Here is a 26725-nt window from a genome sequence, read left to right as displayed (position 1 = left end):
GCCAACAGTTTTCTTGTTATGATTTAATTTTTTAAAAGTCTGGAGCTAGAGTTTTACCTGCATCACACCCCTCTAATGTGGATGCTCTCCCCCTTAATTCCAGACCCGGGGGGGTGGGGGATAGCCATGGTGTGGGAAGGAAAGCACTTTGCACATCCATGGATCAGATGTAATATTTTCTTTACATATCACGTTCACAAGAACATGTCCATGGGATTGTTGTTCTCCAGGGCTCAACACATCCACCCTCCCCCCGCCCCAGTCTCCGATGCAGGGAAAACGAAAGCAACTCTTGCAGAGGAGGAAGTGACCACGGTACTCTTAGCTCAATTAAGATTAATCTCGGCTCAAATTACAGTGATCACAATTAAAATAATTTGACTCCTGTGACACTCCCCTTCTCCCACCCCACTGCCCCATATTTACTTCCTCCAAGAGTCCTGTTTGCTGCTGCCAATCCTACGTGGGATAAGGATTTCTGGAGAGTTTTCTCATGCAACTTCGGAGTTTGCTAATAGCTACTAACAATGCAGGAGGGGAAGAGCGGCTCAGGCAATGGAGTGTGGAGACTAGGACGTAATGGCCCACCGCCGCAGCAGTCCCTACCCTGCTTGCTCTGGAGCTTCTCCTCCTTGTCTCCTCCAGGTCCTTCATTCAAAGTGGGTTTTTTGGCAATGCCACCAGCCAAGTCGGCTGACCTCGCCGCTGCCTAGCTTCCCACACACACCTCCCTGCTGCTCACAATGCACATGAGGCAGGCAGGTGGCTTCTGCCCTGTCCCGCTGCTGTCCAGAACGGAAGAGAGAGGGTGCACAGGCACCACTGCTCAAGTCTTGCCTTGAAGGCAAGGGAACCCCCCCCCCATCACCGCCCTCACCGCACCGAGGCTGCTGGCCATTGCACAGCCCACCCGGGGTGGCCGGCTGCAATCAGGCAGTGGCCGCGGGGGACAGGTGTGCATGACTGGCCTCTGGGGGGGGGGCCTTTGATGCAGCAGGCCGGGAGACAACGGTCTCCCCTTGCCTAACGGACAGTACGGCCCTGAGTCTGAGCCATTTGAGTTCACGATGCATTTTCTGAGAGGTAAGAGCCTCAAGACATGAGAAGGCTTGTGGTGGAAATATGAGGCTTGCCCATTGACTCACGACACAATCGATCAACACTGGAGGGTGGTGGAAATGGAGTGTATGTGAAGGAATGTGTCAGGGTTGAGCTGTAAGCAGCAGCCACTTGGGGTGGGCAAACCTGGCCTTCCTGCTGTTGCTGAACTACAACTCCCAGCAAAAAACAACAACAAAGTTGTGGCTAAGGATGGTGGAAGCTGTAGTTCAGTCACAGCTGGAAGGCCAAGTTTGCCCACCCCTGCACTGGGTGGTACAAGGCTAGAAGGCAGGACCAGGAGAGCCAAGCAACTAGTTGGGGCTCAGAGATCAAGCCAGTAGTCGGAGATCGAGCCGAACAGACAGCCAGGAATCAGGGTTCAAACCAGTAGTCAAAAGTCAGGAACACATCAGAGGATAAACCAAGCAGACAGCCAGGAATCATGGATCAAGTTGGTAACCAAAGGTCAGGGACACACCAGGGGTCAAGCTAAGGAGACAGTCAGTAATCAAGGGTCATGCTGGTAGTCAGAGGTCTAGGAACACACACCAGGAGTCAAGCCAAGCACAGATCAATGAAGCAAACAAGAACAAACACTCCAGAAGCATGGAAAGTTTGTATTGTGGGAAGACCTGCCTGCGACAGGAAACTTCTTATACTCTTCCTGCTACAAGGAGAGTCACTAAATGATCTCACAAGTAGGGTTGTCCAGGGCCCCAAAGGTCTAACAACCTGCTGCAGTGCAGCTAGTTGCCACTAGGAGGAGCAACATGCAGAGCCTTGGACTAGGCAGAGCACAAAAGAATGGAAGCCACAAAACCATAGATGTTGCATTAACTGAAATCTAGTGAGAGAGAAATTCTAATAGCCTAGTCAAAATACAATACCCAGGGACTAGGCTGGGAAAGGAATCCAAGAGAAGCTTGTGTATATAGCACCAGTATATAGCACCGCTCTTTCAATTTCAGAAAGTGAGGTTATTCGCACAATCAAAAACTGTGTTCTACCCAGGTTTGGGAGCTGTGTGTGCCTCACCTTTCGGTTGTGTGGAGCAAATTAAGAGGAAAACCTGGGGAGAAGTTATAGTGTGGAGGAATGTAGGAGGAAAACCTGGGCAGCTTTGCCTCCTACTTTGCTTCTACACAATCACTTCTATCCAGGTTTTCCTCTTACCTTGCTTCCGCACAACCAAAAAATGAGAGCACACACAGGTTTGGGAGCACACACAGCTCCCAAACCTGGGTAGAACAGAGTTTTTTATTGTGTGAATGACCTCAGTGGATTTCCAATGAAATCCCAGCAAAATCTGCAGCAAAGTCAATTGATATTAGTTGTCAGCATTCAAATGCAGAAGCAATGTCCATGAAGGCACCCGCTTTACAGGCTAAATAATTCCACAGTTTTGGAATTACTTAGCCTGTAAATCAACTGACAGGTGCAGCAGACCTATCACAGTGCAGAACTATCATGGCAGAGACATAATTGGTGATCTGCTCATTCACTTGCCCTTTCTGTTCCCACTTGGGCACTTCAGATTTCCAAAGATTAATCTGAGCAATCTATTTCCTCATCTTTCATTTTTATGGTAAAGCAAAGTCCATCTTGTGCGTGCCCTTCTGGCGGATGTGGCCAAAGTGCACCAGTTCCTATGGAAATGAGGGAGGTATGTGGACAGCATCCTTTCTTAATCACCTTTGGCCAGAAGGGTGACACAGCAGCTTTCTGACCACCTTCAAATCAATGGAGCAGAACCACACAATTTACTATTTTGCTTGCTTGCTTGCACTCTCTCTTCCTTCCTTCCCTTTCCATTTCAGCAGGATGCTTAAAGCAAGAAATGTATAATTAAATCAATGCAAGTACATCAGCTGCCCGGCACTGGGCAATGGAACTGCAAAACAGAACCTGCCCTGGTAAATCAGGGCAAATTAAAAGCGACACCAAATGTGACACCAAAGGCACTGAATGCATCTTCTGGTGTCCCTTTCTTTTGTTCAAAGCCAGTGCAGGCAGTGGGAGTTCCAATGGAAGCTGTGGCACTGGGGGACAGTAGCAGCTGAAGACATTTTGATGCCTGAAGCAAGTGCTGAAATGCTGCCCCCCACCCCCCACTTACCCACCCATTTGCATTCTCATCCTCCACCTGGCTACTTGGCTGCAGCAGGAATGGTGGCCATCGGCAGTCATCTTGCACCTATCAGGAGGGCAAAGGGCCACACTCCTCCTTGTGCATTCAGAGAGTGGAGAAAGTGCCCCTCTAGCCTGTAACGGAGCTAGAAACTTGTGCTGCTACTCACAGTAGTCATAGGAGCAAGCGAGCCAGTGAAGAAGCAGGTCAGTTCACTAACTGCTGCTCCTCCCCAATATTTTCCACCCAAGTTGTTCTACTTCACATTGCTGCATGGTGGGGCTGGTCCCACCAGAGAAGTGGTGGGTAGTGTAACCTTCCCCCCACACACACACACACACTGGAGCCCCAATCCAAATCTCCCTCCTAAAGCAGCTCTTAGATGCAGAGAGGAGAGCATTCAACACCATACAGTTCATTTTGCTGTAAAATGCACAGCCTCATAGCAACCAATCTTGCCTGCGTGTAAACTGAAATTATTTTTTGGAAAATGAATTATTATCTAACTTGATTAAAGTTCAAATAATTTTTGGTCACAAACAGAAACTGTCTTGTGACTGGGTTAATTTTCTAACCATGTAATGATTGCTAACAAGGAAAAATACGTCTTAGGTTTTTCCTCAGTTACACAAGACATTATTTACACAATCAGTCAGTACTATGAGTTCGGGGAAGGAACAAACTATAGTTCCATCCTATAAAACTGTACCAGGGGATTTTCTTCTATATCTTTTAACCTCTAAAGTCTAAAGTGAAACCCAGACCTATCTAGCAGCTGCTGATTATTGGATCATGCCTGCTTGCATAACAGGAAAGGCTGTCTAGAGGAAGGGAAAAGACCAAGGACACAACCCACCATATATCCTTCTCTTAAAGTAAAAGTAAAGTGTGCCGTCGAGTCGGTGTCAACTCCTGTCAACCACAGAGCCCTGTGGTTGTCTTTGGTAGAATATAGGAGGGGTTTCCCATTGCCTACCTCCCACTCAGTATGAGATGATGCCTTTCAGCACCTTCCTATATCGCTGCTGCCCAATATAGATGTTTCCCATAGTCTGGGAAACATACCAGGGGGGATTCGAACCAGCAACCTCTGGCTTGCTAGTCAAGTCATTTCCCCACTGTGCCATGCCCCCAATTGAATGGAAACTGCTCAAGAGAGCAATCATGGGGCAGTTAGCTAGATTGCCACCTTTTCAGGACTGAAATCTAACTTCTGGAGATGTACATCAGGTAATTGGTCCAGTAGTGGTACTTACACTGTACTGCAGCAGCTCCACGGGATTTTAGCCAAAATCCTTCCCCGTCCTCCTGCTAGAGACTCTGAAGACTGAACTCGGACTTTTAAATGCAAAGTGGATACTCATCTACTATGTACAACCAGTCCTTAGATCAGTGGTCCCCAACCATGGGTAGTCCCCGGATGTTGTTGGACTACAACTCCCATCATCCCCAGCCACAATGGCTTTTGGTTGAGAACTCCTGACTTAGATAGTTCAAGAAGCAGAAACCTTCTCTCCAACCTAGAAGCTCTGAGTTGAGGCTCATTATACCCAGGAAGGGAGAGAGAATTTTTATTTGACTCAGGTCTCATTTATAAAACAGTGGCTGACATGATGCACAGTGTCTTGTCAATGCTGGGCACTGCTTTGGGGCTGCTTTGAACATGTAAGGCAGCTCGACGCTGCTGAGAACAAGTGGTTGCACAAACAGTGCTGCCACAATTACTCTCATGCACACTGCTTGTGAGACCTCTCATTTTCAACTGCATTGGGGCTGCTCATGTGTCTGGAGCAGCCCTGGTGCCATGTGCAACATTGACGAGACACTCCACATCATGTTGGCCAACGTTTTTACAGATGTTATTGTGATACTGATATACATAAGAATATAAGTACAGTCTTGCAAGATCAGACCTAAGGCCTATCTAATCCAGGACCCTATTTCCCACAGTGGCCCACCAGTTTTCTTGGGAAGCCACACAACCAGGAGTTGAAGGCATGCCCCGTTTCCTGCTGCTGCTCCTCTGCAAGTGGTATTCGGAGGCATCCTGCCTCTGAACGTGGAGGTAGCCTATAGCCATCAGGATTAGTAGCCACTGATAGACTTGTCCTCCATGAATTTGTCTAAGCCCTGCTTAAAGCCATCCAAGCTGGTGGCCATCACCACATTCCCATGGCAGAGAATACTGTCAATGATATCAGTGATATGCAGGACCAAAGACCATAGTGGTAATTACCAGTAGCAATTTAGAGTACTGAGGTGAACAAGAAAGTATTTAAGTGATGAAATACAGCCATATATTACCTACAATAGAATAACAGCACCATCTGGCACCAGCTGCTGTAACCTGGTGTGTCCACAGACAGTGCCTCTGCTTATCAGGAATCCTATTCCAATGGTAGTAATCTTTTGACTTGGGAGGTTGTAACGGAAGTTTACTCCTCTAAAAAATGCATACATGACCCATCAAGAAAAATGACACCAGTGCTACTATTCCTTTACCTTTGTGGGTAATTGGGCATGCATATGAGCCTTTGAAGATACTAATTGAAAAAATATGTGAGAGAATCACCATGCCAGAGGGAGTGCAATGTTAATTTTGGCAAAAAAAGAGAGAGGAGAATCCTCAAATGCCTTCAAATTAGACTTTATAAAATGTCCATGTGCTCTGGCAAAGCCCTTTTCAAGGACTTATTCCAATATCTGTCATCAAAAGAGGCTGAAAAAGACATGCCTTGCTCCTTGTAGCTAAACTCTGTTAGCAATTTTGAGAGATTACGGTAGCCACATTCACAAGTAGCATGGAGTTGCCCAATATTCTCTTATCCATCTTCCAGATCTTGGGAGTGGAAATAGAGAGAATATTGAATGGAGCATCTCGCAAATCAAACCTGCATGGGTTCAGATGTCACATACCCGTTGGGAGTGCGTGCTCTCATATCCTGACATTGTATCTACATGTTTCTCACTTACAGACTGGCCAAGCAGTCTTGTGAATCCACCCTATCAATGGCTATTGATCTTGATGGCCATATGCTACCTCCAGGTTCAACAGAAGTATGCCTCTGAGTACTAGTTGCAGGGGAGCAGCGGGGGGGGGATGTCTTCATCTCCTGCTTGTGGGCTTTCCAGAGGCACCTGGTAGGCCAGTCTGGGAAATAGGATGCCAGACCATTTCCCAGATCTTACTGTAAAACGTTAAGAATTGCTTGTTGTGAGTCACCTTGGGCACAGCTTGTGTAAAGATGACATACAAATAAATGTGATTGGTTGGCTGAGAAATGTGCCCCAAATAATCAGGCAGCAAAATTTTGTTTTGTTTTTTTAAACTTTAATCAAGTGTTTACAATAATAGTGCCTGTTTCTTCTACAAAGGAGAGAATGCCCCTTCTAAAATGAGGATCTGAATGATGCAACATATGTGGGCGTTATTTAAAAGCCAAGGATTTTAAAAAACTATTTATTCCTATGGAAATACATGTAAATAGGTCAATTAAAGTAATAATATGACTGTGTGTAGTGATTAACTGAGTGACAGCCCTCACCAAAATATGTCGAATGAGCATCTTATTTCCGCTCTTTCAATGCAGGCTTTTGGTTAGAGAAAGTATGGGGTTGTACCACACTAGGGCCTGTGCAGGAGCATAGGGAGGCTGGTGGTGGCCCGTGTGTGGCCGCCGCTGTGGCCCCCTGGCCCCGCCCCCGCATCTGAGGTCAGAAGCAGGAGCGTGGTCTCCCTCTCAAATGGGGCCGTGCAACCCCATTTTGAAGGGAGATTGGCCCAAGCTGTGTTGGGCAGCACGGGCCAGAGTGACTCTGTCTGCCTTAAAGGCAGGGAGAGTCACTCCAGCCGCACCGCCAATGCAGCGAGGGCCGATTTCAGTACCAAAATGGGGCCTCATGGCCACATTTGGGACCAAAATAACGCCCCACCCACATCTGATGTCAGATGCCAGGGGGCTATCTGGGGCCACATTCACAGCCCATGATTGGTGGCGGCCTAGGTTCTTTGAACCTGTTTGCCCAATAGTAGCTCCACCCCTGGGCCTGTGTCAATACAGAACGCGAGAGCAGGCCGGTCCAGATGAATAGCAGTCTGCAGCAGCCCTTACACTCAACAGCATCAGGGCTGCAGTAAGAACACATCTGCTCCAACGTCAGTAAGGACATGCTGTCACAAGCTCAGCCCATCCTTTAATAGTGTGTTAGGGGTATTCATCAGAATCACTCCTCAGTGCACTACAAAACCTTGTTTAAACACTCTTAGAGCTACCGTGGTAGTCTATTTGGGGGGCCACTTTCACAAAAGTGTACTGGAATATTTTGATTCTGTAGTTCAGAAAAAGTACTTTGATTAACTTCAGAGTCTCCGAAAGCTGGAATCTAAAAAGCATGAGGCTTTGTAAACAATTGGCTTCAAGGAGTTCCTTCCTTCCTTCCTTCCTTCCTCCTTCCTTCCTTCCCTCCCTCTGCCAATATTTCCTGAAGCTACTCACCCTTCATCCCTTCACCACCAGCAAATATAGCTTGGATAGGTGTTGGTATGCTTGGGAACCAGCCATGCAGCATTATAGCCACTGCTAGTGCTGCTTCTCTCCTAGTCTCAAAGGGCTCCCCAACTCAGTTTTGGCACCATCCTAATAACCTCTGCAATGTCCAGAGTATCCATTATTGAAGCGGAGGCCTTTCGTAACCTGACCCTGGTTGACAGAAGAACAGCTTACAGCACCTGCTGCCTGCTTCAAGGTTGAGTCCCACTGACACCAAGTCCATTAGAAGCTGTAGTGACAAGCTCTTTGCACACCTCATTAAAAATGCCCGCTGTGCCCCTGCCAAGAGTACAGCTCTTCCAGCTGCCTCCTGCCCTGCCTGCTCCTCTTGCAATCATTCACCATTTCCCAGAAAGGGTTGACAGCTCCATCAGCACCCAGGTTAAGAAGTCCGCAACCTCAGACAATGAGACAAGGGGGCTGTTCCTGAGAGAACCACTGGGATCCAACTGGATCTTGGCAGTGTCATGGCACCAAACCCAGTGCTGAAGCCTGGCTCTTAGCCCAGGTCAAGGGTGCAAGTGTGCTCTTAACTCGGCTGCCGGGATCATGTGTCAGAGCCGGCTGCTTTCACAGAGATGGAGGCCAAGAGCACCCATTCCCTGGGGGGAATCTCAGCCCTACCCAGGTTAGCACTGCCCTACCTGGGTAGGAAATGGTCATGAGAACGACCTCAGTGTCTGCTGTGACACATGTGTGTGCATAACCTAGAACGAATAATGCTTTCTAATTCAGAACTTGTATTCATATGGAAATATATACAGATTTATTTATCAAATCCCATATGATTAGCCAATCCATATTTCTTAACTGAGTGGCAGTCATATTAGGCAGATGGATTATTAAAACAATTCCTGAGCTAGTAATATTTTCCAGGTTCACAATTTTTTATGTATTTTTAGGAAGCTGCCTGATTGTGAGTCAGAACTCTGGTCCATCTAGTTCAGTATTGTCTGTACTAAATGGCAGCTGCACTCCAAGGTTTCCGGCAGGAATCTTTCCCAGACCTACCCTGGAGATGCCAGGGATTGAACCTGGGACCTTGTGTATGCAAGGCTCTTCCACTGAGTATATGTATGCTCTTCCACTGAGCTGCAGCCCCAGCCTTCCCCAGTTCTTTTCTTGCACTTTGATAACATCTTCAACTGGTACAGAATGTGACAGCTAGACTCCTTCCTGGGACCCACATGCTTGGGAACAAGTCTCCAATTTTGTCCCATCTGCATCATCTTCTAAGCACAATTCATGGTGCTGGTATTTGCCTGTAAGGCCCTAAATGATTTTTGGGACCAGAGCATTTGAAAGACTAACTCTCCTCACATGGGCCTGCCCTCATTTCGATCATCCACCAGAGCCTCCCACTGAGTTCTCCTGCCTTTGGAAGACCAATTGGTAAAGACCTGCCACAGGGTCTTTTCAGCGATAGCATGCATTGTATGGACCTTGCTCCCCAATAAGCCCACCTGGCACCTTCACTGATGGCTTTCTGGCAGCTGGAGAAGGTGAGGCTATTCCCACAATCAGCAAAAATTGTGCTAGGGAAGGTTAGCTCAATTTCTCCCGATCGAGGGAAGCAACGGGAGCCACGCAGCTCCCGGTGGCAAGCCCGGTTAAATCCCGCTGCTTAAACGATATTAGTGTAGGATTAGTGAAAATCCGCTAACCCCATTTTCCTGATTGTGTGTCACTACTCCGTGGCTCCACCCCACAGCAACTCACGAACAGCCTCCCCACCAGGAAGCTGCAACAAGCCTCCCGGCTTCGGGGAGGGGGGCTCCTCAGAATGCCCTGTGCACTAGCATGGGTCATTCTGGGATTTCCGAGGACCAGAAGGTCCCCGAACCCCACCACCCCAACCAACTCTGTAATGGAGCCGGTAATCATCTGGGCAGCTGATTCAGCCGCCCAGGGGGGGCTTCCTGCTCATGTGCGGAAAAAGCAGGTCAAGCCCATTCTCCCCACAAACCCCATTCAGGCCCTCCACACTATTCGTGTGGAGGGCCTTATTGTATCTGTTTTATCAGGTGTTTAGTGTAGAAAGGAGCTCCTTTTAAAGTGGTGTTTCTCTTATATTTAGCATTAGAAAAGCAACTGCCTCATTCAGCCACAGCTTGCTGATGTCTGTTTTATGGGTTGTTGGGTTTTTTAGCGAATAGCCTCATTCACATTATCAAAAAGGATTGGTGAACTTGAGTACACCCACCAAAGCAGAAATGATGTCCTGTACCACTGGCGCATCTGCCGTTCTCCTCACTACCCTTCCCACAGCATTCACACTTACAGCCTTCATCTGAAGCAGCTTCTGTGACTGGGAGACTTGGTCACGCGTGCCTACCGATCATGGAAGTGCCCACCATCATGCTTACAGTCTTTGCCGCTTCAGACAAAGACTGTAAGCATGAGCATGGAGGGAGGGGGAGGGAGGAGAATGACAGGCATGCCAACAGGGCGGGACTTCCATTCTCATTTTGGATGGTGTACTCAAGTACACCATTCTTTTTAGATAAGGGGTAAATGAGGCTAGTGAGTCCTTCAAGACAGGGAACCATCTTTCCCCTATTATTGTTGTTTCTTGTTTACACAGTCAGACAGGTGTTATTGACTGGTTTATTTTATCCAGACATCGAGTCCTTCCCAAGGACCTGGGATGGCTGAATTTTATTGTCAATTGTTATAGATATCATCACAGAATATAGGCTGTTCCCAGTAAATTATTATTATTATTATTATTATTATTATTATTATTATTATTATTAATTTTACACAGTCAGACAGGTGTTATTGACTGGTTTGTTTTATCCAGACATCGAGTCCTTCCCAAGGACCTGGGATGCCAGAATTATTGTTGTTGTTGTTGTTGTTGTTATTCTACACAAACCACTTTCTGTTGAAGAATGGTATATGAATAATAATCATAATGCTTACTGCCTCCCTCCTACAGTCTTTCTGTTACTGTTCTGGCTTTAAAAAATAATAATTGCTGTTGTTATTCTTGATTAGTCTTATTTTTATTCCTCTTGTAAATGTTAACTTACTATTGTAAGCTGCCTTTAGAGTCTTTTTGTGACAGAAAGGTGGGATATGAATGCTTAGACATCATCATCATGATCCCAGACCTGACATTTTTGCCATTATCCTTGACAGCCACACAGCTGCAGCCCACCATCTTGTGGAGTTTTTATTCTCTGTCAGTCTTGAAAAGTCCTACACACTCACCCTGCTTCTTCTTCTCATCAGCCTTTATCAGGCTGATAAGTTTATCCCAAAGTATTTCAGTCAACTTACCATTCGTGGTTCATCGCAGCTGGATATGCAAAAATGAAAGCCAGCTTGGCATTTAGGGCAGTGTCGTCTGCAGGTTTCAGGGGATCCTTGGCAAATGGCCCTCCATGGGCCTCCGCCGACTTGGGCCTCCCTGGCGTTCTTGGTAGAGTTTATCTTGGTGGGTGGGATAGAAGAGTTGACAACGGAGCAATTCTCCGGGCCAAGATAATCACCTCTGCACAAAGGCTACAGGTACAGAGGTGGTCTCAGGGATTGGCAGTATGCCTTGGCAGTTTCCAGTGCTGCTGACCCCCGGTGTTGGTCCAAGGTCCGGTACTTCATAGATCCCATAAGATAACTCCACAGTCTTCAACAATAATTGAAGGGGATGGTAATGTCCATTACACCCCCAGCAGCAAAAACATGAGCTTTTGGGAGAACAGTGTGGGCGAGAGCTGCACAACTTCTGCCCTCCAGCTGTTCTTAGACTACAACCTCTATCATCCCCAGTTACAGTGGCCAGTAGTCAGACATGATGGGAGTTGTAGTCCAACAACAGCTGGATGGCTGAAATTGTGCAGCCTGATATAGACCCATTCTTAGAATCCTTAGAATCACAGCCTGCTTTTTAAATGGAAGATCGCAACCTTATGGCACACCTATCTACATTTCACGGATGAAAACAGGGATATGATTGTTCGTAACCCTTCTTCTCATCCAAAGATCACTGCCTGAGCATCCTCCCTTATGATTATACATTGTTGAAAGCTGCATTTTGCTTGCTGTGGTTCAGTTTAGAAGCCAGCCACAATGGGCAGGATCTAGACTAAGTTGGAAGTGCCTAATTCCCTTTAAAAGTGAGGGCCTTAAGTTAGTCATGCCTAACTTGTCTCATTTATTTCAATTGTTCTTGGCCATGACTGGCATGTCTGGATTGCAAAGTGTTGTATCCAATATGTCTATGTGTTGTATCCACAGCAATGTAGGCAGAACTGAACTCATGCAGCGGACATTTCCTGCTGCCTCCTCCTCACTGCAGCCCCCTGTGCCACCCATACATCCACTATTGGGGGTCAGGGGCCCTCCAGAACAGTTTAGGATGGGGCACAGAGGCTGAAGCTAGAGGGGGCGAGGGGACTTGCACAAGTAGAAGTGTCTTTTCATTCATGCAAGTCACCTTTGGATACAATCCAAGCCAACGCAAAGAGCTCTGTTTGGTGATAAAGATATACTGGAAAGACATCATTGTCCTGCAGGAGTTGCAGTGAGTGAGATGACTTGCTCTGCATGGGGCTTTAGATTTCATGCACATGCATTTATACACATGTGCACTAGAGATAAAACGCACCCATTTTCTACTTGGAGATTTAACTCTGATGCTGGAAATGAAGCTGAATTCTGAAGAATAAAAGTTTAGAAATGGACACTAACCAGATTTAACAAGGTATAAATCCCCAAAAGCAAAAAAGCAAGAAAAAAGTGGTATCTTCTAATTTTGTTTTGTTTTTTCACTGACTTACATGTTGCACAGCATAATGTGGTTAGTTCAAACCACCTGCACTTCTGCAAGAGTCTAACAAACACACCTGCCGTGCTGTGGAACAGGGATGTTCTGCTAGTTTCCCTTGCACAATTTATTTATTATTTTATTTTATTTTATTTTATTTTATACCACCCAAAACTTAAATCTCTGGGTGGTTTACAAGAAGATAAAAACAACATTAAAACATTAGTTAAAAACAAGAACAAGAAATTTAAAACACAACAATGTAACATTGTTAAAACAATATTAGAAAAAAAACATTAAAAACAATCAAAACAGTATCAGTTAAAAGCCTGGGTGAACAGGTGCGTCTTTAAAGACTTTTTAAAAATTGTCAGAGATGGGGAGGCTCTTATTTCACTGGGGAGCGCATTCCAAAGCCTCGGGGCAGCAACGGAGAAGGCCCGTCCCTGAGTAACCACCAGACGAGCGGTGGCAAATGCAGACAGACCTCTCCTGATTATCTCAATGGACGGTGGGGTTCATAATGAAGAAGTCGTTCTCTTAAATACCCAGGGCCCAAGCTGATTAGGGCTTTATAGGTTATAACTAATACCTTGTATTTTGCCCGGAAACATATCGGCAGCCAGTGTAACTCCTTCAATACAGGAGTAAAGTGGTCTCTCCTAGATGACCCAGAGACCAGCCTGGCAATTGCATTGTTGTGATACTATTTGCATTATTCCCAATGTGATTGTGCAAGGATAAGTAGCAGCAGAGCAGTCCTCTTCTGCAGCACTGTGGCCAAGTTTGTTAGATCCTCGCAACAATGTAGGTAGTTCTGTACCACCTGGATTACGCTGTGAAACATGTAAACCAGTATGGTTAGTCTTTTTTTCTTGTATGAAAAGCCAGCTCCCTTATTGTATTGTATCATCTGTACAGGGATAGTGAGCTATCCTTGCTAACTGAGCAAAGGGGCACCTTTTAAAGGGGTCTTATATTTAGCGGGCGGGGAGCAACTGTCCTTATCCATCCCCAGCACAGCATCTCTCCAGTGGCTACTGCTGTATCCATCTTATGTTTTGTTTTAGATCGTGAGCCCTTTTGGAACAGGGCTCTTATTTCTTTCTTATGTAACCCACTTCGAGAACTTTCTTGTTGAAAAGCAGAATGATAATAATAATTGTTTATATCATATTTATTAAATTAATAATTAATAATAATTATTTATTAATTAATACTAATGATGATATATTCCTGGGGAACCATAAAATAGAGATTATCTCTGGTAAATAAAGGCTACTACAAATATTTATATATCGCTTTTCAACAACATTTCCACGGCAGTTTACACAGAGAAATAATAAATAAATAAGCTATCCCCAAAGGGCTCACAATCTAAAAAGAAACATAAGATAGACACCACCAGCAGCCACTGGAGGGGCTGGATAGGGCCAGTTGCTCTCCCCCTGCTAAATAAAGAGAATCACCACTTTTAAAGGTGCCTCTCTGCCCAGTTAGCAGGGATGAGACACACATTAAGTATGTCAATGAAGAAAATGGGGGGTGGGGAGTGCCTTGTGTCTTCTCCACAACAGACCAATGAAAAGATTTCCACACAGATCATGCTTTCAAATCTTCCTTATCCAAACTGATTTCTGATCACTTTTTACTTTGGCACATGGCATATGTGCACATGTGTCTTGTTTGCCACAAGCAAATGCTGCCAGTTTTGCATGCCCTTGCAGTACCTCACTGTTGACTAGCAGCACCATGCAAAACTGGCAGGTTCTTCAGTCATGAGCTGGAGACCAGTTTTCACAAGTGCAGCAGGTCTGTGAAGCTTCCCTCCGTATCGAAGCACATTTCAAGTGTTGTTTAGGTGGAGTACTCTGGCATTTGGAAATTTTTAAATCTGCACTGGCAGAATGAGACGCTACTCAGAATGAGCTAATTAGGAACAGTGTGCCCCTACTAAATAAGTATGTTTCTTTTCTTTTTTCTTTTTGTCAGTCCAATAACTCAACTAGTAGATGAGAATTCCACTTAGGCCTCTAATGAAGACCTCATTCCAACTCAGAAATGGATGTAGCACTAACTTTCCTTCCTGTCGGTATGCCATCTGGAACTCAGCCACATAAACTTCCTTTGCCTGCTGTGACTTTACCTCTCCCAACCCCCTTGGCATTTCAAGACGCTGCTAAAAAATGTAACCTGTGCCTCCTTTTTCCAGTAATGCCTGCTGGCTAAGCTCAGCTCCCAGCATCAGAACTTAATCCCCCATGGGCACAACAAGCATTTCTGGCTGCCAAAATAAAATGAAGCCATTTATTATTATTTTTAATCCAAATAAATCTGTTTATTCAGAAGACAAATAAAATAAACTTCTCTAAGACAGCAGAAGTCTCTGCTTTGGGCTCTTCCATACTCTGCTATTACAGAACACAAGAATCGAAGGCAGAAAATGCACTTGTCTGAAAGCCATAAAAATCATATTAACTTCCACTTCAAAGAGAGCTGTGTACATCTTTGGGTTCTTCCTCCTTGCACCTTTTATATTGCTAAAGCAATCAGCTAGAGCAGAAGCCAGGTAGGAATGATAAGATCATCATGCTACTGGTAGTTAGGGCCAGCCATGTTGTACTATAGGGGTTCCCAAACTTGGGTCCCCAGATGTTGTTGGATTAGAAGTCCCATCATGCCCAGCTACAGTAGGCTGGGGATTATGGGAGTTAGGAACATAGGAAGCTGACATATACTGAGGAGATTCTCACAATCAGCCAAAAGCGGGCAAAGGGAGCCTAGCCCACTTTTGGGTGAGCGTGAGAACCACCGGGCTCGCAGGTGAGCCCAGTTTCCTCAACGCGGGTAATCTGCTTGGGTAGCCCTCCCCTTAGATGAGGTTACCGGAGCGAGTGCTCTGCTAACCCCATCTGTTTGATTGTGTATTGCCGCCGCGTGGCTCCACACCATGGCAATACATGAGGAGACCCCTGCCGGGAGGCTGGAAAAGGCCTCCAGACCCTGGAGGTCTCTCCAGGATTCCCCGCATGCTCACGCGGGGCATCCTGGAACTTCCAGGGGCCACGCGGCCCCCGATCCCCGCAGCTCCTGCTGGCTCTGTGATGGACCGGCAGTCATGTGGGTGGCCAATCCAGCCACCCAGGGCTGCCAGCATGCTTGTCTGCGGGAAGAGCGGGCTAAGCCCGTTCTTCCCGCTAACCCCATTCAAGAGAGTCTCACTGATCGTGAGACTCGCCTCACTGAGTCACACCACTGGTCCATCTAGCTCAGTATTGTCTACACAGACTGGCAGTGGCTTCTCCAAGGTTTCAAGCAGGAATCTCTCTCAGCCCTATCTTGGAGATGCTGCCAGGGAGGGAACTGGGAACCTTCAGATGCTCTTCCCAGAGTGGCTCCATCCCCTGAGGGGAATATCTTGCAGTGCTCACACATCAAGTCTCCCATTCATGTGCAACCAGGGTGGACCCTGCTTAGCTAAGGGGACAAGTCATGCTTGCTACCACAAGACCAGCTCTCTGTAGTCCAACAATATTCTGGGGATCCATGTTTGAGAATCCCTACATTCTGGATCCTTGTTAGTGAAGAGGGGTAGGAAAGGAAATGTAACACACTACAACTCCTGGGGTAAGCACATTAGAAAGATGGAGCAACAGAGGGTACAACAGGTAAAGCAACTGCAGAGACAGAGCATACGCGTGACAAGCGAGCAGCTTTGCACAATGAACCATTAGAAAGCTTCTTGCTGATGCAGACAAGGCTGGATAATTCTGTTAATTGGCACCCCTGCTTAATCCTCTTAGGTATGAGTAAGTGCCTTTAGGAGAAGCTGCTGTCTTGATACTTGCTGATGCCTGATTTTCATGACATACAAAGGAAATGTCAGGCTTGTTCCCAAATGGCTGTTCCCCATTTTGACGGCAGTTGCATGCAGTGACAACTAGCTTCAAATTGTGATTGAGCCATCAAAAAAACAAATGCCACAGACAGAACTAAACTAAATGCCTCAAAAACAATAGCCCTATTCGAACAATTATGCTGGACACCCATGTGATTGATTGATTGATTTGATTTTTATACCGCCCTTCCAAAATGGCTCAGGGCGGTTTACAATTAAAAACAGAAACCATTAAAACCAATAACAATTAAAACAGAGATATAAATATGTACACCAATTTAAAAACATCTTAAAATACAATTAAACTATCAGAACAATTAAAACCCTGAAAACCAGGTTAAAACCTTGAAAAACAATTAAAACTAATTAAAAACCCTGAAAGGCCAGGCCAAACAGATGGGTTTTAAGGGCTCTTAAATATGATGAGTGTACAGTGTACACAGGAACAAGCCTGTACACAGTTATTCACATGTTATGCTGAACATAGGTACAGCAGTACATTTCCTATCTGTACCAGGCATTTCAGGGGAACCCAAGAACACAAGAAGCTGCCTTATCAGACCACTGGTCCATCTACCGTAGCTCAGTACAGTGTTCTCTCAAACAGGGATTCCCAGATTTTGTTGACTACAACTTCCATAATCCCTAGCAAAAGGCCACTGCAGCTGGGGATGCTGGGAGTTGTAGTGTACAATGTCTAGGAATCCCTGTTAGAGGGAACAATGCCTCAGTATTGTTTACACTGACTGGCAGTGGCTCACTGCAAGGTTTCAGTCAGGGCTCTATCCCAGCCCAGCCTGGAGATGTCAGGAATTGAATCTGGGACCTTCTGCATGCAAAGCAGATACTTTACCACTGAGCAATGGCCCCATCCCCAAAACCCAGGTTCACTTTTAAAATGAACGCATGTACTGTACAATCATTCACACAAAAACATGAACAGACTATCATTTTTCAGTGGGAAGAGTTACGCATTCAGCTGCGAGTCACAGAATACTGGGCAATCAAGTGATGCAAAATCAGCTGATGCACACACATCTGTGATCCCACCAAACTTTGTTATAGCAAAGTTTGAGAAGCACTGGGGTCTGTGTACTCAGCACAACCTGCAGTGCTAAATATTCCAATTGTTACATCTTCCATAAAGTCATTGGGCTTCCTTGGGTGTGATTAGAGTTTGGGCTGGGCCTAACCACCATAAGTCCCATGGGTTGTATCCAGCTTGGCAGGGAACAAATTGTGCAGACTTATTGTAGTGCAAAAGAATGCCTCTGTGATTCTGCATAAAACCCACACAGTTTAATGTAACATGAGGAAAACACTGACTATTGTTTATCAGGAATCTGAGCTCCTTTGATGAGAGTAGTCTGCATTTAGAAGACGACACGCTTGGTTTTCTTCGAGCCCTGTATGTGGGCTTACAACAGAATTGTCTTCAAAAGACATTAAAAACTAATAATGTTGTTTGTGCAGCTAATGTAGAACAAGTTAACATAATGAGATATTTACAAGCCCCCAAAAGGAATTAACTATTGGTTCTGTAATCTAATTTTTAACTCTTTGAAGCAAACCAAACATTACATATGCACTTAGAAATTACTGAATATCCAAAAAGGGAATTATGAACTCTTAAAGAAGCTCTTCCAGCCTACATGCTGTGGTACCAAACAAAGCTACACATAAAATGTCTTGTCTACAGAAAAGTAAAGTGTGCTGTCGAGTCGATGTCGACTCCTGGCGACCACAGAGCCCAAAGGTATCCCCAAAATAGGCATCCCCCTCCCCACACTTTTGTTGTTCTCCTGGCTCCTAACTTCACCCCCACAAGTCAGGACCAGCAGAAGGTTTTTTTGCTGCCTGTGGTGAACTGAGATTTGGGAAGCCCTCACTTTTGTCCTTTGTATTCCAAAAGGCAGGAGGCGGAGGTGGAGGCAGCAGCAACTGTCATCTTGGGGAAAGCACTTTCTTTATGAGAAAAGGCTATGCCATTTAGGGCTTTTTAGTTTAGGGGAAAGGGGACATGATTGAGACATAAAATTATGTGGAAAAAATAAAATGATGTGTAGAGAAAGTGGAGTTCTCTCTCTCTCTCTCTCTCTCACACACACACACACACACACACACACAGCACTAGAACCAGGGCTCATCCAATGAAACTGATTGGCAGGAGATTTAGGATGGACAACTTCTTCATATAGTGCATTGAGCAAGGTAGGGGAGACAAATGTCCCTGGGCCACCAGAGTCTGCCCCCTCCTCCAGGGAACCACCTTGCCCCCTTCCCACACGCTGGCAAATGAAGTCCTCACCAGCTGGGGTCCCCCCCCCCCCCCCGCTCCCAGCCTGTGAGCACTTTGTTTGCCAGCTAGGTGTTCTCACTTGGAGTGAGGGAGAGAAGGAACCACATAGCCAGCAAACAAAGCACCAGCAGGCTGGGGAGGACTGAATGGTCACACATCCCCTGCACTGGCGTGTGCCTGATGTCAGCACAAGGGGTGTGGGCAGGTAGGGCTGGCGGCGGCAACCTGTCCTGGGCCATCAGCAAACCTGCTGCACTACTGACATGGGGTAAAATTAATCTATAGAATTCCTGGCCACAAGATGTAGTGCTGACCACTTTAAGAGGAGATTAAACAAGTTCATTGGGGGTCAAGTCCATCAATGGCTCCTCGTCTTGATGTCTATAGGCTATCCTCCAGGTTCAGAGGCAGTATGTGTCTGAGTACCAGCAGCAACCGCAGGAGAGGGAGCATGCCTTCATCTCCTGCTTGTGGGCTTCCATGATGCATCTGTGGACCACTGTGAAAAAGAGGGTGTGGACTAGATAGGCCTGGACATGATCTTATAAAAACAGGTCTTATGTTATAAGATCATGGCCAGGCCTATCTAGTCCAGCATCCTCTTTTCCACAGCGGTCCGCAGTGGAGCCACAAAGTCTCCATGGGGGCGAGCCTTTTTATCTGCCTGAGCTGCCCAGGCATAGGCACACTTATAAAGAGAAGGCAGGAAAGAAATGCAAGATATTGAAAAAGAATACGAAAAAATAGTATCCCTGTCAACTCTTTATCATTTATTTTATGTTACAAGATCATAAAACAAATGCGCAAGAACCAATGATTAAGAACATAAAACAAGTATCCCTGGGGCCCAACTTTGGGAACCACTCGCTCGCTTAATGAGGCTATTCACACAGGCGTGCAAAACCAGGCTAAGGGAGCCCAGCCCGGTATAGCGTGCATGTGTGAACCACCGGGATCACAGCCAATCCCAGCAGCACCATGGCGGCAAACCCACCTAGAGCCTCTTTTGGAAACAAAGTTAAGGGTACAAGTGCCCCGTTTTCCAGATCATCTGTTAGCCCTCGGGGGGGGGTCCCCATAATGCACCATTCGCTTGCGCGGTGCATTATTGGAGCTCCAGAGGAGTGGGGCAATGCAGGATGACGCATCCTGGCACCCCGACCCTTGGAGCTGCCAGCAGGAGTCAGTGCTCATCTGGGTGGGTGATCCACCCACCCAGGGACATCGCAAGGATCGTCTGCAGGGAGGTAAGCGCTTTCGGGCTCCCTCCCCACAAAAACAGGTCGCCCTTTCTCACTGCACGTGAGAAAGGGCTCAGTTATCACTCATTTATTTATGTGCTCCCTCCTCCCCTCTCGCACACTGACACATTGCTTCCTGGTTTCATCAAGCTAGTTTTATGCAATGCCCAAACTGGGGAAAGGTCCTTTGAGTAAGCACTCCAAAATAGGATTGGAAAGCTGTTTGATACTGGTTTGCAATCCTTGTTTGAAGGGCTTGCTCAAACTGCAGTTTTCCAGTTTGGACATCACAGGAAACTGTGGCATGGTTAGACCAGGAAATAATATATTAATAATGTATTATGTTGTGTGTGAGAAGGAAGGGAATCCTTAAGCTCATGGTTTGTTCCTCCAAAACAGAGATACTCCAGAACATAGAGATTCATAGTTGGTGACTCTCTCTCCAAGACATTTATATGGTTGAAGCAGATGCCCTTGGAATTTTTGCATTCTAGGTGATTGCCTAGTCCATCCCTATGCTTGTGCCAGCATTGGCCTAGTCGAAGTTTAGATTGTAAGCTTCCCAGGGCAGAGACTTGCCTTTTGCTTACATTACTCTGAAAAGCATCTTTTATATACTGACAGAATAATAACCAGTATCACCAATATCTCAGGGAATGTAGGGGGGAGGAACTACACCAGACCCTCAAGGTTTGTTTTAAAAAATTATAGCAAACATTGGGTGGGGGGTGGGCCAACCTAAATGCTAAAAAAGAAGGAAATCATATTAAAAGGGGGAAAGTCCATATTCTTTACAACAAAGCTAGAAAGTTAACAAATCCATTACCAAAGAGGTTGAACAAAGTCCAGAGGAGAGATGCCCCCGTCTGGCAGCCCCTTCCTAGTTAAACTAAGAAGAGAAGATATACCTCAAATAACGTTAAACTCTAGTGGTATGGAACCAGCACTAAAGGTTTCCCAGAGCCACTGGCTAAGATTCCAGTGTTGCACCCTAGATCCAATGTTGGCAGGAAGAGAGGAGTGGTGGCCTAGAATATCTCCTGCACTCTAGCCCAATCACTCCTCTTCTAATCCATTCTCCTCTCCCTTTTTAAAGTCAGGGAGCATGGGCAGAGGCGCTCTTACCCCAGGCTCAAGTCCAGGACCTACACACCCCCTAGGGGCCTCCAAATCCTTTTTAGTCTGTCCGGGGTGGTGTGGTCACATTAAAAATGTGTTTAAAATACTGGGGTGGGGGGGCCTCCCAAATGTGACCTCCCAAAGACATAAGTTACGGGCAGTATAAAAATATGTTAAATAAGTAAATAAATCATAATAAATAAATAAATATTTGTGTACGGTTGGAGAGGGTTTAACAGGAAAGCAAGGCTGTTAGTTTCACCAGCCAGAAAGGAAAAATAATATTGCCATCATCTCTTCTGTAACATTCTATCAACTGTATTGATATTGTAATTATCGATTCCACTGTGCATTTATGGTCCTGCCAGCCAAACAGATCAATGGATGAGGAAGCAAAATAGGGGAACTCATGGCTTAAGATGCTCATTGTTCTGCGACAACAGACCCTTGTTGCCGAAGGGGAGAGCTTATAGCATAGAATGTAGGGTCCTGTTTGATGGTTGGGAATGAATAAAAACCCTCACTGACCTGAACTAGAGCACCAGTATAGTGAGAGGAGCAGGCTAGCAGCACTTTCAAACTAACTGCATCGGTGCACAAGCTAAAATAGTACCGGCTATTTTTTATGTCCCCTTTCCAAAGAAGCCCTCTGTGTCACCTCAAAATATGTCCCTGAGGACCGTGCAACACTCAGAGACATATTTTGCATGGCACAGAGGGAAGGGGAAGGGAAGGGCATCGAAAATGTCTCCTTTGGTGCACCATTGCAGTTAGTTTGGAAGAGTTGTTAGTCTCCTCCTCTTGCTGTACCGTTATTTCCTTGCTCTGGATGTCAGCCCCTCTATAGAACAGGCCCCTGAATGTATGTAGGAACAGTCATGATAGAAATATATGAAAAGTGTAATTTTTCACAGCTTAAAAAGCTGTGCTATCTCGCAGCTTAAGAGAGAGCAGTGAGGGCCACACACAGCATTACACATTCTGACATTTACTTAAATAGGATGAAATTAAGATTTAGAAACTGAAACCAGACAAGAGAAAAAAGGCATGTATTGCTAGAGAATGGGAACTGTGTGTCCTGGATTAAAGTCTTTTCTGTACAAATGAATGCTGCTCTAGAAACCTCAGTTAGAACTTGGCAAGTAGAGAACAAGAAGGTGGACAATTCCCGCATTTGGAGGGGGAGGGGGAATCTGTACCATTTCCTACCATTGATCCTTTATTCAGTTTTCCATTTCCAAGCAGATGAGAAAATTAATATGTAATTGATAGGAACATAGGAAACTGCCATATACTGAGTCAGACCATTGGTCTATCTAGCTCAGTATTGTCTTCCCAGACTGGCAGCGGCTTCTCCAAGGTTGCAGGCAGGAATCTCTCTCAGCCCTACCTTGGAGAAGCCAGGAAGGGAACTTGAAACCTTCTACTCTTCCCAGAGCAACTTCATCCCGAGGGGAATATCTTGCATTGCTCACACAAGAAGTCTCCCATTCATATGCAACCAGGGCAGAGCCTGCTTAGCTATGGGGACAAGTCATACTTGCTACCACAAGACCAGCTCTCCTCTCCTAGGCTCTATTACATCTCAACCCTATTCACACATTTTGTTTGATGCACATACAGTCTGTCCAGTGCATGCACATACAAATCTGTATGCAGATAGTTATTAGCACATTATAGCAATAGCAATAGCACTTACATTTATATACCGCTCTATAGCCGGAGCTCTCTAAGCGGTTTACAATGATTTAGCATATTGCCCCCAACATTCTGGGTACTCATTTTACCGACCTCGGAAGGATGGAAGGCTGAGTCAACCTTGAGCCCCTGGTCAGGATCGAACTTGTAACCTTCTGGTTACAGGGCGGCAGTTTTTACCACTGCGCCACCAGGGGCTCTTCAATACATCAAGAACAGCAGTACACTTCCTATCTGTAGTCTGAATTTTATGGGGCTTGTACCCTGGTTTGCTTTTTTAATGAATGCATGTACACTCATTCACACAAAAAACTTGTATACGTGCACAGATGTGTTCACATGCACAACGTAATATCTGAATTGATCTCTGGAATGCCAAGATTTAGGAAAAATTGCAGAGAATTGCTGTAGGGCACTGAGCAATTGTTTAGGAAGCTGTCCTGTAGATCTGCTGCATGTTTCCTCAGGTCTCACTGAGTTCAATGGGACCTATCCTGGAGTAAGTATGCTGAGGCGGGCAGTAGGTGGAACATTTTCTGTGAACGGTCCCCCACTACCTGTCTGTAAGCTGACTGGCAGAGGAAGTGTTCTAGAAGCAGACTGACTGAGAAACAGAGACAAAGAATGAATGAAGTGATGTCTTTTATTGGTAACTGGAAGGGAAAAAAATTCCTTGAGAATCAGGAGGGCATTCCTAAGGGGAGCAGTGGACAAAACCTGGGAATTTCTCCAGGAAAAAGAATTATTTCCTAGTGACATGAATGAGAGTGAATGAGAAGCAGCCCTTGAAGGAGAATAGCTAGATTAGCTTTCTGGGGATGATCCCGGAATTCTATGCTATAAGTAGGGTGCCTTGTTCTCCAATTTGGGACAGGCTTTTCACTTGTATGGAAATGGAGTGTCCTAAATTAAGAGATTATCTCTAAATTAAAAGATTATTTTATCTCACAAAATAAGAGCATCTGGGTATCTGTTGTGGAAGCTGAGCAGGATTTGTTTCAGGAAAGGGGGAGTCATTTTAACAGTAACAGGTTGGGCAGATGTTTTCCTGAAGGATCTTCCTTAAAAGCAGCAGAAAATCAAGCTGGGCAATTCCTTCTAGTGCAGAGAGAGAACTTTTTTGTGCGTTGAGAAGAGAAATGGATCGTGATATGTTAAAAATGCCACTGTCCAATTTGGGGTTTGTTAAACTTTAAAACAGCAGCTATGTGAGGGCCAAATCTGGATGGGGACCAAGGCACAGAAGTAGGGGCATTAACCCTTTTCCTCCAGACATTTCACTGTGAAAAATCACCTCACCCCACCAGCAGCTGCTATAAATGTCCAAAGGCTTCTGCAGGAGTGGGGTCACACACACACACACACACACACACACACACACACACACACACCTCTATCTCCATGCCATGTCCGGACTGAGCTTCAATGCAGCTGCTACTTTAAAGTTTTTTACAAAACTGAACTATACAAAAATGAGCTTTATACAATGTCTAGTTTGGTAGTCCACTGACAGGATAGAGGAGAAAAGTTTTTTGTTTTTTAAGGGAATAGGAAGACTGTTTCGTATAAAGTGGATGCTAAGTTAGTTTTGTGGAGGGAGCATCCTTTTTGGAGGAGACAAGTAGGAATCTATAATTTCTTCAGAGCCATATTCAAGTGGATGCCAGGTAGGTCAGGCAAATGATTGGAAGGAAGACGCAGAAAACTGAAGGAAGATGAGAGGGATGTGGGATAGGAGCCATTTTCTAATACGGTGTTTCAAGCATGGGTCCCCAAATATTGCTGGACTACAATTTCCATCATCCCAGCCACAAGGGCCATTTGAATTTACACTTGTATGAAAATAGAGTGCCCTAAATTGAGAGATGTTCTCACAAAATAAGAGCATCTGGATGTCTGTTTGGCCATTGTGGCTGGGGATGAGGATATTGTAATCCAACAATATATGGGGACCCAATTTTGGGGACCCAATTTTGAGAACCTCTATAATATGGGGAAAGTTTTCTTGTAGAAATTCTTGACAGAAGTAAGAGGCAGAGAAAGTGAAGGGTATGCGTTAGGTTTGATTTATTCCCACGTGGGCAAGAGGGACAAGTTCCCTTACTCAGTGAAAAGCATTTAAGGTAGGAGCTAACATGAGGGGATGCAAAGGGAATGTCTGAGTCAGGAATGGATGACCATCAAAGCAGTAACCTTAGATCTTGAAAGGACTGGCCTCAGGATCAGGGACCCTGATCCTCAACAAGGTGCAAGGAGCAGAGGACAAAGAATGATCCACCTAAAATGTGTGGTGGAAGTATTGGGGATAGGTGAGGCGAGAGCTATTATAGAGATTCCTTGGTTGGGACTCTAGATAAAGAGGTACTACATTAAAGGTGTCCCACCTTAAGTGGTGCAGCGGGGAAATGCTTGACTAACAAGCAGAAGGTTGCCGGTTCAAGTCCCCACTGGTATGTTTCCCAGACTACGGGAAACACCTATATCAGGCAGCAGCGATATAGGCAGGGGCGTAGCTAGGAGAGAAGGGGGCCGTGTTCACCCCTCTCTCCAGCGGCCCTTCAGAGTGAAGGAGATAATGGAGAAGATAGGGAGGGGTGGAGCTGGGGGGCCCTTAGGAGCTCAGGGACCTGGGTACTTTGAACCCATCTGTTCAATTATAGCTACACCCCTGGATATAGGAAGGTGCTGAAAGGCACCTTCGACTCCTGCGCGGGAGGCGGCAATGGTAAAACCCCTCCTGTATTCTACCAAAGACAACCACACGGTTCTATGGGTGCCAGGAGTCAAAATCAACTTGATGGCATACTTTACCTTTACCTTAAAGGTACTTGTTATGGAATCAGGGAATCATGACTGCAGCAGTCAGGTATCCTATGCTGATACAGGAGAGGCAGGCAAAGGGCAAGCAGCTGCTGCAGGATAAAGGAATCCCTTGAGCACATTCAAGAGATGTGGATTTTCTCTCTCTGAGGAACCCAAAGAACAAAGGCAGAAGGTGGGCAGCACATACCCATGATGGGACAGGTTAGGGCAAAGGCTTTCTTCAGAAAGGCTAGGCAGCACAGGCTTTTCTTAAGTCAAGGGAAACATATGATACCTTCCTTGTTATCTGATAGGGTTAAAGAATCCTAGAATCACTGCATTTTAGAGCTGGAGGGGAACCTTAGAGATCTTCCAGACCAATCCTCTGCTCAGTGCAAAAAAACTCAGTGCAAAAAAAAGTGCAAAAAAACTCAGTGCAGTATACCTGACAGATGTGCCAATTCCATGACGAAGATGATGACAGGCAGAAAGTCAAGGCACAGAGGGGCATGCATAGATGGGGAAAGCACCACCTGTTGAAACTCGGCCTGCCCTGCCGCCGTTAAAGTGCTAAGAACAAATCAGAGCTGTTTTGGAGTGAGAACGGAGCAAGTTGAAGATGAACAGACGGTTTACGGTTACCCTAAAAACAGCAGTGGTGGGGGCAGGGCTGGGGCAAAGGAAGAAGCGAAGGGGAGGAGGAAGGCGCTCCGTTGGGGGGCGCTGCTAACCGGGGTGGTTATCATGGGGAGGGGGCAAAGGGTTACCTTGGGGGGCAGGCTGAAGAGGATGGGCAGCAGCACCAGTGGGGTGCAGAGAAGCACCACGAAGCGGCGGATACTCCACAGTTTCTTCACTAAGGCTCCCAGCGCTGCCATAACCCGACAAGCACCCCGAGGGACCGGCTTGAGAGAGAGCGGCCCTCGCGCCACGGCCGCCGTTTTATCCCGGGGGAAGAAGGAGGAGGGGGAAAGAGGCCGGGCTCTCACCGGGGCGGGGGGCGGCGGCGGCTCGGAGTACGAGGCTCCTGGCTGCCGGCTCTCCCTCCCAACCAGAGCAGGCGGGAGAAGAGGCCCCCGCCTCCTCCTCCCGGCCCCCGCCAGCGGAGCTCAACGGGA

General features: G+C 46.1%; 1 protein-coding gene across 2 annotated transcripts in view; it reads right to left on the bottom strand.

The window, feature by feature from the left end:
• SLC13A3 (solute carrier family 13 member 3) overlaps positions 1-26506 on the bottom strand; it is a 92171-nt gene extending 65665 nt beyond the window's left edge. For both annotated transcript variants that reach the window (XM_053250850.1, XM_053250851.1), the window contains exon 1: positions 26375-26506. In XM_053250850.1, the coding sequence (XP_053106825.1) occupies positions 26375-26485 (111 nt within the window). In that variant the 5' untranslated portion in view covers positions 26486-26506. The remainder of the gene's footprint in view (positions 1-26374) is intronic.
• Between the last annotated feature and the right edge of the window lie 219 nt (positions 26507-26725).

This window comes from Hemicordylus capensis, chromosome 4 (assembly GCF_027244095.1).
Source record: "Hemicordylus capensis ecotype Gifberg chromosome 4, rHemCap1.1.pri, whole genome shotgun sequence".
NCBI classification, from domain to species: Eukaryota; Metazoa; Chordata; class Lepidosauria; order Squamata; family Cordylidae; genus Hemicordylus; species Hemicordylus capensis.
The sequence above is the reverse complement of the archived record's forward strand: the minus strand, read 5'-3'. Positions and strand labels throughout refer to the sequence as shown.